The 14,352-nt window shown below is 38.6% G+C and overlaps 1 protein-coding gene across 1 annotated transcript in view; it reads right to left on the reverse strand.

Annotated features, from left to right (window-relative positions):
* Nucleotides 1–3,940: 3,940 nt before the first annotated feature.
* eng (endoglin) overlaps nt 3,941–14,352 on the reverse strand; it is a 52,064-nt gene continuing 41,652 nt past the window's right edge. The window contains exons 9-13 of the mRNA XM_086097576.1: nt 14,176–14,324; nt 13,543–13,773; nt 13,262–13,328; nt 8,849–8,959; nt 3,941–7,387 (exon numbers count right to left, since the gene is read on the reverse strand). Of these exons, the coding sequence (XP_085953702.1) occupies nt 7,224–7,387; nt 8,849–8,959; nt 13,262–13,328; nt 13,543–13,773; nt 14,176–14,324 (722 nt within the window). The 3' untranslated portion in view covers nt 3,941–7,223. The remainder of the gene's footprint in view (nt 7,388–8,848; nt 8,960–13,261; nt 13,329–13,542; nt 13,774–14,175; nt 14,325–14,352) is intronic.

A 14,352-nucleotide genomic window follows, 5' to 3' on the forward strand; every position in this document is an offset into this window, starting at 1 on the left:
ATATCTGTTCTAAATATACAACAAAAAAAATCTAGGTTTTCATACTTTTTTTTAACAAAAGTGGGAAAAATGTTAAAAAGAAATAGTTCAAATTAATTTTTGACGTCTATAGCCGTCAATGGCAGCGAACGAACAACCACATGACAAAATACTGCACATCATCGGATCGAACATATAGGGGAAACCCATTGCAAAAAATGCTGTCGGGTTTTCTTTACACCAAACAACAACATGGGAAAAGTCGTACTGTGCAGCCTGGACGGACTGTGTAGCTGTTTTGTTCTTTTTCTGAGATTGTCGTCGCTTAGGCCATATTGCGCTGAGCAGCCATGACAGACGCTTGTACTGCTGGCTATTGTAACAAAATAACAGCAGTGCAATCTTCCCTTGCTTGTGGTCTTTGGAACATCGCTAAGCCTTAAACTGCAAGCGGCCACGTTTCATCTCTTATCTCCAAACAATGAGAGGGAGCGGGCGAGCAAAAGCGAGAGAGAGAGAAAGAGCAAACACAAACAGCCGAGCCGCTTCTAACCTTTTGGCTGTTTAGGCTAACGCACAAACCCACCGTCCCAGCGTCCGCCGCCTCCAGTCCCTTTAGAGATTGGGATGATTGATATTCCCTGGGCACAGGGACCAAGGTGGCGGGATTAAAAGGCTTTTTATTTACCGTGACCTTTCACCAGCCATCTTCCCTTAGAGAAATCCCCCTTCCGCACCCTAGACCCCCCTGTCCATCTCCATTCACAGCGTGACAGGCCATTCCCACCAAAAATAAAAGGCCAAGTGGGTCAGCTGACATAAAGTCAATACGGGCTTCATGCTTGGTGTTTGGAAACAGAAGAAACTCTCTTCTGTTGTTGTTTAAACTACGAGAGGGTGTTTGAAGAGGAAATGTTGATTAACTCATTCACTGCCATTGACAGCAATAGATGTCAAAAATTAATTTCAACTGAATTAGTTAAAAAAAAAGAGATATAAAACGTGTGATTAATCTTGAGTTAACTAGTGAAGTCATTCGATTAATTACGATTACAAATTTGACCTGGTGCCCCAAATTTTTTATAAACTTTTCTTTAATATATATTTTTTAATAACCTTTTTTTATTTTTTTTAAAGAAAAGATTATTAAAAATTAGGGGCATCAGGCGATTACAATTTTTAATCGTAATTAATCGCATAACTTCACTAGTTAACTCATGATTAATCACAAATTTTATATCTGTTCTAATACAATAAAAAAATTCTAGGTATTCATACTCTTAACAAAAGTAGGAAAAATAATAATCTTTTTTTTATTTTTTAAAGAAAAGATTATTAAAAATTAGGGGCATCGGGCGATTACAATTTTTAATCGTAATTAATCGCATAACTTCACTAGTTAACTCATGATTAATCACAAATTTTAAATCTGTTCTAAATGTACAAAAAAATATATAGGTTTTCATACTCTTGTTAACAAAAGTAGAAACTATTTTAAACGTATCTAAATAGTTCAAATGAATTTATAGCCGTCGATGGCAGTGAATGAGTTAAAAGGGAAGTCAACTCCCCTCAAAAAAATTATTGACAATAATGTGTTCTATGCAGCCCCACTAGTCTAAATATGGTAGTCTGGTTATTATTGTGTTAGTGGAATATAAATAAAGCAGCAAAATCCAGCAGTTATCAATATCAGAAAGTGGCCATTTTCATCACAGCCTCGGGTAACAACCAATCACAGCTCACTTTCAGAAAACTGGTGAGCTGTGATTGGTCGTTGCCTTAACCTGAGATGATGTCATCTTCTGTCGCCAGCAAGTGGCAAAATGTCTGCCTCCCTGAGAGGGATAAAAAAAAAAAACGGCTGCATTTTGCTTCATAACTCATATTCCACAAATGTAATATTAATCAGAATGTCATGTTTAGACTAGTGAGGTCACATATAAAATATTACTGTCAGGAAATGTTGAATTCTTCTTTAATGACTTTCAGCACACGTAATGCCCATTATTTCTGGGCGGGGACTAGCAGGTATTAGTTTTGAAGAAACATTGGTGGCAAAAATAAAAATAAAAAAATTACCGTACATCCCTACTTTTCATTGCCATCTGCTGCCTCGCTCTTGACAGAGCGCACGGTTGCAGAAACTGTCACACACCGTGCTTAATCTTTTATTGTAGTCGACTTGAAAGCGCGTTATCTTTTTGCCTTTGTAATTGCCCATTTGGCCACTAGTATATTTATCTGTCCGGCCCAGCTCTCTCAATCCACTGTGACCAATCTACCTCCACCAGCCACAAAGAACCCCCCCCCCCCCCCCCCCCCCCCCACGCCCTATCATTCATTTTCATTAAGCCAACTGCAGCTAAATAGCAGCAGCTTTGTTTACAAGGCGACCTCGGCATTCCGCGCACGAGGCCGCCTTTGACTTTGCAGGCCAGTCGCCGGTTTATCTCCAGCCGCACTTACGGCTTTCTTCATTTACGTGTGCGCGTGTGTGAGGTTGTGTGCGATGCAGCCACGACTTATTTCCATATCTGCCTTCGCACAGGAGGAGAAGGCGTATCAACCGCATTGACTTTAAAAACGTATCACTACTCCAACTTCATGCAGTAAAACTAACAGGCAGACAGCAACAGATTCGGATTTGAGCGAGCAACTTATGGTGTGTAAGGCATATAATGCCCCCAGAGAGCATTTTTAGCCAAATGGAAAAAAAAAACCCTCATAATAATTTCTTAGATGTTTTATGTTACTTTTTATTCAGTATGTCTTATGTGACACGCCATTTTGTATCTAGCTTTTTTTTCAAGCTATTAATTTTCTTTTACGGAATGTCAGACATTACTTTTCCTTTGTAAAAAAATAAAATAAAAAATGTTGTGGACTAGAACATCTATCCAGAAAAAAATAAACAATTCTCTTGATTTATTCAAATAAATGTGCATTTTTTCCCTATCGTATATAGTTTGCATTCAAAATATGTATGTACTATTAAATTATGTTCAGTTAAGGATAGGTGGGTGTTATTTTCTTTTTTCTTCTTGTGACGACTGCGGGCTAAGTGGTCAGTTAAGAAATAGCACCATCTGGTGGCGGTCAGATGGTCATCATATGCTAAACACACACACACACATAGGAAAAACGTGCACACAACTGTGCAATGCCAAAAGGCAACGTAAAACAATCACTCATAAACTGTTTATAAGAAGGCGCCTGGATTTCAAAATAAAAGCCCCATATTACTCATAACACTCTTTCAGCAGTGTGTTTGTGTCACATGATAGAAGTGGAAGTGCATAGTCTTTCCACTTCTTCCAGTTGAATACAATTGAAAAAATATTTAAAATGTGTTGTCTTTAACAAGAGGAGAGATTGTAAGGAGCAGACACCGAATGCAGTACACTAAGCCTGCTCGTGATTATAAAGACAGGCGTGCAGAAGTTAGGCACTGATCCACATGCTGCTTCACCGAGACAGTAATACAAACATGGATTTAAAAAAAAAAAAAGGATGTCAGGGCTGCTCAGTACAATAATTTGACACAACAGTCCGAAAGTCAGCCATTAAAAAGATGCAGTTCTGTTTCTTTGTAACAAATTTTCAGACTTGCACAGCTGCAGTCGTTTACTGCAACACTTATTGGGCGCTCCTTTTTCAGGTGTTTCAACAGCCCGCTTTATTTTATGATTGTAAAAATCTCAAATCTGTGCTCCCTTTTCAGGCCTTTTGCGCAGGTGCAATCCCTCACCGTTTCATTTTCAGACTTTTTGATGTGCCCTTGTGCACAAATTCTCTGTGCTCCTTTTTCAGATTTTTGCGCAGCGGCAGTCTTGTTTCTTTGTGAAAAATCTCATTCTGTAAATCTCTGGCTTTTTGCGTTTTGAACACTTCCTGTTTGGAAAATAATTGAAATCCCCACACTTAACCAGCTTTGTATAAAAGAATGACAAACAATTCATAAAGTCATAATCACTTTATTCATGTCATTTTTATTTAAAAAAAAAAAAAGTGTATTATTTCACAGACAACACAATAGACTCAACAAATGGACGCTTTTTTGTTGTTTTTGTCAGTCTGAATGCCAAGTCAAATGTATACAGTAACTATAAAGAAAAAGTAAGTTTACAAAAAACAAAACTTTGTGCATTTGGTCAGTGCCTTCATTGAGAGTTGGTCCCAATTCTTCAAAATAGAAAATAGTAGATATCATACACTTGTACAAGAAAAAAAAGATACAGACATTACATACAAAGGTTGGGAATATGGTGAAGATACATTGATCCTGCAATTCTTCTATGATACATATTGAGACAGGATGTGATGATGTTATCAGCAGCACAATTGAACTTTGTATAGACGATTAAAATGAAGGTAGGACGAAATAAACGGTTTGATTTTAAAACACGACGAACCAAGTGATAGCAGCGAGTCATCACTTCTCCATATATTGCACAAATACTCAAGTGGCGATTTGTACTGGCCCCTTCTGATCCGCATTCACACAAAAACATACAGAAGCACACACAAACATGCAATTAAGAGGGGCGGAGCCTCATAGCTGCATTGAGGAGAAATCCAACCAATCGACACAGTACAATGAAAAGTTTGTATTTTTTTTTTTTTTAAATGACTTAGTAGTTTTTAAGGGGGACAAATATATTAAAAAGGAGGAAACAATTATGTGTTTTCTCCTTGAAAACAAACACAAAAATGAGTTTTTTTCCGGAATAATTCATATGATAAAATTATGTTTCCCCAGACAAAGCAACAAAAATGACTTTCCTTTGTGTTTTGCCTAAAACAAAAAACATGAATATTGTTGGGGAATAACAAGCAATATGAATGTGTTTTGTGTAAAATCATTTAAATAGTTAAGTATTTGTTATTTAGAACAACCATTTGACAGTATTGTAGGGAAAAGAATGCCCGTTTGTTGCATAAACACACACTTGGAATTTTGTTTGTTTTTAAGATGCAATGTTCCTTTCCCTATAAAATAAATGTGCTTTTTTTTTCTATTTAAAAAAAATCTGAATTTTTCTGTAAAATAACTGACTTTTCTTTCAAATTGTGAACAAATAATCAGCAAATGAGTTTGCTATTTTTACAATAATAGTCTGTTCTTGAAAAAAAGCAAACATCGGAGAAGAAGTGTGCTTTTCATTAGACAGGTAATTATTTTTGAACACAAAACGCAGTGTTGCTATGGAAACTACTGATCAGATTATAAATTAGGGACAGTAAATTGTTGAAAGAAACCAGCGGGAAATCACTCCTTACATCTATTATATGAATAGAATACATTAAAATCATGTTATGTCTGTAACAGTAATAGGCAATGATAACTTTTTTCTTTTTTTTACATTGCCTGAAATGATACATTTTTGTAATACAGGAATTGTGAGGACAAAAAGAGCTTTAACGTACATTTACACCAATCCGGTTTGCAGCTTCTTGTCCGGCAGCTGACTTTGAGGCAACGTCAATGTTCTGTCCTTGCTGGGACAGTGTTGTGCTATAATGACAATGCTACATTTCCTAACGTTGTCTAACAGTTTGCTACCTTTGGAGCACATTCCAGAGTCTTCAGTCTTTTGGTTCTTGATTAGATTTTTTTTCGGCAGGAAAAGCTAAGATCGGAATTGTTAGCGGTGGCAACGAGAAATAAGGAGACGGTTACCTCTCGAGGGAATATTCTTAGCAATGCTAACTGATGTTTTGCTAACTGTTTGGGCGCAGATAGTTTGTTTTCCACGTCTGCAGTTAGCATCCAATCTGTCATAAAGGGCAACAGGAAATTAGTGTTTTAGATATTTTGCTACCTGTTTCGATGCAGTTATCTAACGTTTTCAAATCCGTCTTTACGTTACATCACTATTCTCCTGATAAGGTCGAGCGGGAGCTGTTAGCCTTTGCTGTCCAATTTATTGAAAAAGACGGCAGCAAATACAGAGACTGATACCTCTTTCAGTGACAATTGTAGATGTTGGACTAGCTCGATTTTACTTTGTCTCTTCATTAGCTCATATAAGAAAAGTGTGTGCTTATTTGACAAAGGGAAACACGGAGGCATACACAAATACCTCTTTCAGGGAGCAGAGGTGGCAAAACCAGGTACAGAAAGTAAAAAAATATATATACTGCCACAGTTTGGCTTTAGCCCCTTGTGCTAGCTTGCTAGCTAGCTCCCTAGCAGATAACCAAGCACCCGGGGAGCTAGCGAGGAAGCGCGCTAGCTAGCACCTGGGGCTAGAGCCAAACTGTGGCAGGGTTTTTACTTTTTGGACCTGGATTTGCAACCTCTGTCAGGGAGTGTTGTGTTGAAGACCTTTTGCTAACTGTTTGGATGCAGCTAGCTAACTTTTTTTCCCACGTTTGTCTTTTCACTTGCTAATATAAGATCTATACTTCTTTCTGGAAGCATTTGAAACATTTTGCTAACTGTTTGGACACAGTAGAAAAAACACGTTTTGAGTTTGTCTCTTCAACCACCGTCTCCCGATAAGCAAACATAATAGCGTGACAGCATTGGGTTATAATTAGCATCAGATTTGTTTTAACGGCTGACTGTGAATATAAAGACATATACCTCTTTTAGGGAGCGTATTAAAAGTTAACACTAACCGATAAGATGCAGCTAGTAAAAATACTTTTTTTCCCCATGTTGGTCTTTTCACTTCATCTCCCATCTAGGAGGTGTTTGTTGTTATTTGCATCAAAGAAGTCGTGGGGGACAACGGCAAATATGGAGACAGATAAGTGATTTCAGGGTCTCGCTAACCGTTTGGATGCAGCCAGCTAGCCCTTTTCCCCGTTTGCGGTTTGCTTCATCTCCCGCCGTCCCGACTTTGATTGCGCCGGCGATCGCGACCGTCACAATTGGTGGAGGAATGCGGTGAATTTCCTGCTGGCTCTCAGGGGGGGGGGGGGGGGGGGGGGGACGACAGGGTTTGTTTTTCCTGTTGCTTGTGAGCCAATTTGTTTTTCTTTTCCTCTTGCCCTCTTTAACTTCCTGTCTGGAAGCCGCTCTTTAAAGGCCGACCGCAGAGGTGAGCGTCACACGCCATCCATTAGACACCGCCGCCAGCCGATAGTACAAACAGCACGATTGCATCAATTCCAGGCTTGTATGTCAAAGAAAATGAAAACAAATATGGGGGGGGGGACTAAACCATAACTAACTTTAAGAGGAGCGGGCGATAATGTCTCTGCTGATGATGGTGGTCCACTCGCCCTAATTCTCACGCCATGCTGCTGGTGGGAGTGCTCTGGGTGCTTCCGATGCTCGCGTTAGCGCTGCTGTTCTCCGAGGCAGACGGGTTCGATGACATGGGCTGCTGCTTGGCTCCCGAGCAGGGACAGCCGGAAGACAGGGAGGAGGCCATGTCTAGTCCGGTCGGGTAGCCTGAATCAAGCAGATCGACGTTATTACCTCCGCCAAGCACGGGAAATGTGGGAGTGTTAAATGCTGTAAACGTAAAGAACAAGAAAAAGTGTTCCCTGCATACTGGAGATTCATCCATTATTCACTGGGGGGGGGGGGGGGGGGGGTTCACCTTTCTGCTGTTTTTGCAGTCAGGCCAAAACTCTAATATAGAAGTATTGCTTGTGGCGTCGTGGTGCACCTTTTAGGGTGGCGTCAATTACGTGAATATTTTCTATATTCAAAGCAGAGCCTGGTCCTTATCCTCCGGGAAGAGCACTGGAACGATATAGGACTGTTTGGCTGATTAAAAAAAATGCTACAACAACAAACGCAAATCCATTGCGTATTTTTTATGTACTAGTAGCACAAACACCAGAACAAGTATAACAATAATCATTTTCGTTAACGAGGTAAAATGAAAATGATTTAAAAATAAAAATAAAAAAACTAACTGATACTACATTTTAAAACTAACTATAATTGTAGTGATTGATTTTAAATGTGATTTAAGTAAATTTATTTCAATACTAAGCGGAATAAGGGCGTTTGAAAGTGTGTTGCCAATAAAAAAAGCACCTTCAGATGACGTCGCTCCTAGGTGACAATTTTGCGTGGTTTTTTTTTTTTTTTGCTCCAATGGCTCGCTCGCCTTGCTGGATTTTTCATTAAATCCAGCCGAAACGCAACACTAGGTAAGAAGTGCGTTGCTTTTTTAATTTTACCATGATATTTATTAAATATTGCACACAAGTAATGTAGACCATTAAAAAAAAAAAAAAAAAAAAAAAAAAAAAAAAAAAACTAAGCATTTTTTAAATAAAACAAACTAATACAAAACTAACAGAGCCGCCATGAAAATGAATAACTAAATTTAAAAAACTATAATGAAAATTCCCAAACTATAATAACTCTGGCTAAGACATAGACAAACAAGCGAACACTCTCTCTACAAGTAAAACAAACTATTCATGTATCGTTAAAGTGGAAGTCAACCTTCAGTATTTCTTGACAATAATATGTTATATGTGACCTCACTAGTCTAAACATGACATTCTGATTAATATTACATTTGTGGAATAAGAGTTATAAAGCAAAATCCAGCCATTTTTATCCATCACAGGGGGCGGCCATTTTGCCACTTGCTGTTGACTGAAGATGACATCAATGTTGCTCAGGTCTCAGGCAACGACCAATCACAGCTCAGCTTCAGAAAACAGGTGAGCTGTGATTGGTGGTTGCCTGTCATCTTCAGTCGACAGCAAGTGGCAAAATGGCCGCCCCCTGAGATGGATACAAATGTCTGGATTTTGCCGCTTAACTCATATTCCACTTACGCAATATTAACCAGAATATCATATTTCGACCAGTGGGGCTGCATGGAACATATTATTGTCAAAAAATTGGTTTTGGGTTGACTTCTCCTATGAAACAGCGGCCTACCTGTTTTAATTTTGATTAACCACAGCGCTCCAATTAGTAAGACTCCTATCAGGAAGCCTCCGAAGGCGATGCCCAGGATGGCGGGGAGGCCAAAATCAAAGCAGGGAGTGTCTGAAACGTACAAGAAAAAAAAAAGACATGATGCAACCTTCAACGACAGCACTGAACCTTTCTCGACACGTTTTCTGCTCAATTGGTACACACAGTAGTTCGACTATGTTGACAGTCGCAGTGAAAACCCCAGAGGCAAAATGTGGCAAACATGATGTCAGTCTGCCAAAGTGAGTTTTATTCCAGCTGCTTCATCAATGCAACAACTGGAGAAGACAAAATCGGAAAAGTAAGACTCGATTAGCCTGGACGCAATGCAGATTCAAACTTTGATATTGAGATGTATTTATTGGTTGGCGTGTCAAGTCCCCCTCCCCCCCCCATTGCCGGCATGTGCATTGTGAAAACAGATCTTTATGACAATGTTGAAATGTATAGGTAAAAATCCCCACAACCACATTACAGAGCATTTGTTCTTAATTTGAATAAGAATCATCAAAGAATGTACACAACAGCTATTGACCAAATAAGTGGCTTCCTGTGGATGCTTGATGTTACTGCACCCAGAGAGACGAGTCAGGGGGAAAGGAAATCGTACCAAATTGGGCCACGGTGACATCAATCGTCTGGAAATTGCTCGCTGTGTCAGTTGGTGCGCTTTGGATGCAAAGCTGAACAAACAGCAGCAGGAAGCAGGAGCAGGTGGAAAAGTCTGACGAGACAGCGGGCCGGCACAGTCACGCGAACGACAACATTTCTGTTTTGTGTCGATGCGTGCGTGCGTGAAATAAAATGCTTTCGGGGAAAACAACGCATATGAAAAATTTCATTTGGGGGGGGGGGGGGGGGATTTTGTTAAGAGCTACAATATTTAATCAGCTTTCAGAAAAAGTACATGTATTGCTTCTTCACAGTTTTTCCTGAAAACATAATAAAAAAATAATGTTTTATTTGTTTTTCTGAAAAACAGCACATGCACATCATTTCTTTCTTTTTTTTATGTGTTACTCCAAGTATTGGATTTCTTTGCTTTTTTAATGAACCCAAAAAAAAAACAGCTATGAAAAAACGACCCCAAAAAAAGTTGTCCACATTGCAAAAAATATAGCTAGCAGTTTTCATCTTTTCTCAGAAAAAACTACAAGCATTTTTTTTTTTTTAAACAGCTACAACTTCACTGTTTTGCCAACATAGCTACGTATGTCTTGATTTTTTAAAAAGAGCTAGATTGTGTTATTCTACTGAAAACTACGAGTATCTCTTTATTGTTCATTGAAAAAAAAAAAATCAGTTTTGGGAAAAACAAGCATCCCTTTTGTTTTGTTTTTGCAGGGGGGGGGGGCAGCTATGACATCTGAGCGTTTTCTTATCTTAAATCTTAAAGTATCACATATTACAAAATTATTTGGAATTGGAATGAAGACAGATACAGATCAAATTAACGCCTTCCGGGGTCATATATCGTCTGATTTCACATTACTTACAGTACTCGCACAATTTAATGTTAAATATCAACTTTTCCCATTCATTTTCAATTTGCATTGTCCAGTAACTAGGAGGTCGCGGGTTTGAATCCCACCTCCAACTGTACATTGCAAATACATCCATGGCAATCATGCCAAGTGATATACATGGATACCAACTGACTATCATAGCACCACTTTTCCACCTAAATGAATGGAGGGTACTGCATGCGTAGGAGGCACTATAGAGTGATTTTTTTTTGTTGTTGCATTTTTCCATTGGATATCATTACTTCCACTTTTCCATCTAAATGAATGGAGGGTAGTTTTCCATATAAATTTCAACGTGCTTCAAAAATTCACGCCTCCCGGGTTCAAGTGTTCTTTATCTTTCAACTACAATTCATACATTGAAATGTTCACATAATTAATCTTTCAATTTACTTCATAAGCATTCAGCTGAGCATTCAGCTATTAGCATTCATTAGCAATTCCCACGCAATTTCTGCAGAAATTGCACTTAGTCGAGTCTACTAAAATGACATGTATTTTTATTTTTTGACAAAATTGTACTAAAACCACTGTGGTATATGACCCATAGAAAGAAGGTAAAGGGGCAAAGGGCAAAAAAACAAAACACTGCAGGTTTCCCTCCTTTTAATCAGCCTGCACTTCCTCGCGTGATTCCACCGCTGGAATCATCCAAGTGTTTCTGCGCACTTGAGTAATGGCCGTCCAATGGGCCGACAATAGCTGGAGGCCCAGCGCCTGTGTTTGGATAGCGGCGCAGTCAAAACCCCCCGTGGAAAACACAAAGGGCTCTGGGCCGCGTCCCCTGAGGGCCGTTACTTGTGATTGTGGCCACAAGGTCAAGCTGCAGTCCTTCCTAGAGGACGAGCCCAACACCCCCACCCCCCCGCCACCAAACACCCCACCGGCTCCGCACCCACTTGCAAGGCGGCATCCTGTGTTCACTGCTATGACAACCGCCTGCACGCCGTTTCTGGCGCACTCAAAGAAACAATAGCTACCCAAACTACAGCCAGCAGTGAGGAGCGAGAAGATCATTGGTCATTTGGGGATAAAATTGGCGACTACTCCTTCGGTTTTGTGTCAACTTTACTAAGAGAGTGTATTCCTACACTATACTGGTGGTGTTTCTGCAATTGAACCACTATGTAAAAATGGATACATATGAAGGGGAAAATAAGTGAAGCAAGTTTTTTTTTTTTTTCTTCAAAGTACAATAATCAAACATTTATGTACTGGTATTTAGCAGTGTTTCAAGGGTAAACACAGGAAAAAGTAATAGTATTTTTTTTTTATATAATTAAAGAATAATAATAATTACATTACATTTATGAATAATTTAAATAAATAAATATTTCATCCATTTAGAAAAAAAGTAAACAAAAAGTTAAGTTTTTAATGTCAAAATAAAAAACAAATTGAACAAAAATCAAATAAATAATTAGAAAACTAAAACTAAAGAATACATTAACAATAATTTCAAATTTAAGAAATTCACGTTTTTGTTCATGTCAAATATTCAATTAATAATTAATACACACAGACTTCTAAAATTAAAATAAGATAATAGTAATTACTACAATAACAAGCGGCACCACTAATGCTTGTTTCACAACAGTACCCTAATAAACTATGATTAAAAAAAGACAGTATGTAAAAAAAAAAAATAATAATAAATAAACAAAATATTTCTTTTTAAGTAATTAATGAGTGTAGTTTAAAATATAAATGATTATAATCTAAAGAGCAGTGATAATTTTGTCACCGAAAAATTTTCGTCATATTTTTTGTCATAATTTTTTTTTTCCTAACGAAAATGAAACGAAAACTAAAGTAGCAGTCATTCATTGAGACGATGACAATAACTAAAATTGACCGACAATGTTGTCAAACAAAACAAACAGTGACGAACCCGGAATTTAGTAAGTAAGTAAGCTTTATTTTTATAGCGCTTTTCATAGACAGAAGTCAAAAAGCGCTTCACAAAAAGAGGACGGCCTATAATATAAAATACAATGCCATAGACAAGAATTGCATGAACATCTCTAATTTAGGCCTACATCAATCTCCTGAAATAGCAATGCTGCCATAGACATACTGTGGTTACTTTATGTTTAGGGGCTTCAAAAAGAAAAAAAGTATCTGAGAAACCAGCCACGTCGGCTGGTTATCAAAAAAGATAATTTAGAGCCCTGCCACTCAGAAACTGTTCACTGCACTTTATTTAATGTTCAAACATGTTTACATTCATTTCGCAGCTGTAAAATTAATCTAAAGCAATTATGCTTTTTTAAATTTATTATTATTATTTAAGTGAAAACTAAGTTTTAAGACGGCATATTATTGTCAGTTCAACAGGTTTCATTGTAACAAAGTTGACTAAAGACACAGTTGTGTTAAATGTGTCTTGCGTGTTAAACTATAGTTACAAATAAGTGTGTTATAAGTTTCTGTATAAAAGCTGAAAACCGACTAAATTTAGTTGACTAAAATCGCTTTTTATTTCCTTGACTAAAAATTGCTCTGTATTTTCGTCGACTAAAACTAAAATAAATTAAGATGACTAAATTATAACTAAAACTTAATAAAAAATTCTTGTCTAAATTAACACTGGTAAAGAGTAGGGATGCACCGGAATGAAAATGGCAAAAATTGCCATTTTCGGCTGAAAATTTCCGGTGGCCGAATATTCGGTGCATCACTAGTAAAGAGTGAGGCGAGGTTGCACAATTCCCTGTCACGTAAAGCCACACGGTCGCCCACATGTCCACGTCTCGTGGAACGCTAACTGTAGCAAAAATATCATCTTTGATAATGTGTAATAAAAAGCAGCGAGTAGAACAAATGTTGGAGATCAAGCTGAACTCACTGAGTGTTTGTTGACAAGGCTGGGTGACCTCCAAGTTCCTTTTCACTCGTCCTCCGTCGCCACATATCTGGTGAGCAGCAAATGGACAAACAGTTCACCGAGTTGCTCTGCGTTTTGAGCATTTAATGAGCCCGATCCTGCCCTGGCATCCTCCGTGTTCGTCAGTTATTTATCAGACAGTGTGTGATACGATACATTTCTCAATAGAGATTTAATGAGCTGTCACGTCCTTCGCCTTGCTTGTGGTTTAAAAAAAAGTGGAGCATGTTTTGAGTTGTTACCTCGCTGGAGCACAGTTTGACAGAACATTCCAGGTCCCAAGTGGCGGAGCTGAGCTCCTGTAGCTGATCCAAGGAGAAGCTCAGTCGTGTGCTGTTGGGGCACGAATTTGAGGAGCAGAACTCTGGAATGAAGCGGAGCTCCTGCACTACCGGACAGGAACCCTTGGAGCGCACCACGCAGCTCATCACTTTGATTGTCAGGACAATGTCGCCCAACGTGTGCCCCGAAATCTGACAAAATATCAATAAAACAAGTGATCCTTGTGAAACTAAACAGGAGGACCATCGCATCAATCTTACTCTAAATTAATTGCAATTTCTCACATCACTTTGTTCAACGCACTCATTCTTTTACTTCGTTGCTCACTGGTATGTTAGTTTATTTAGTTGATGCACTTTGAGTACCTCCAGTGTAGAAAAGTTCCCTACAAGCGAAAGCCCATTTGCATCATTTATCAGTTAGTTAGCTTTTTAAATCGTTTGATTGTTAGTAGTTCATCTGACACAACATTTTAGTGACGATCAATCAAACCACGGCCTTGGCAGAGGTCCGCACTCGTCTGGGTGCTATTGTAGCTCTTATTGCAATCTACAACTTCATTCAGACTGTCTGGGACGTGTTGGTATTCCTACCTCGGCATAGATTTTCTTGTCGCACTGCACCTTGGTATTGAGGTCCAGGGGTGAGCGGTAATCAGGCGCCGTGTAAAGCTGCATCAGCAGTGGCATCTGATGAGGCTCCGCCGTGGTTGACAGCACGGCTTCTGTTACCGTTTCTGTCACTGAAGCACAAAGAAGGCATAAATAACA

Source organism: Leptonotus elevatus, chromosome 15, assembly GCF_054856555.1.
Source record: "Leptonotus elevatus isolate MCC_2025b chromosome 15, RoL_Lele_1.0, whole genome shotgun sequence".
NCBI classification, from domain to species: Eukaryota; Metazoa; Chordata; class Actinopteri; order Syngnathiformes; family Syngnathidae; genus Leptonotus; species Leptonotus elevatus.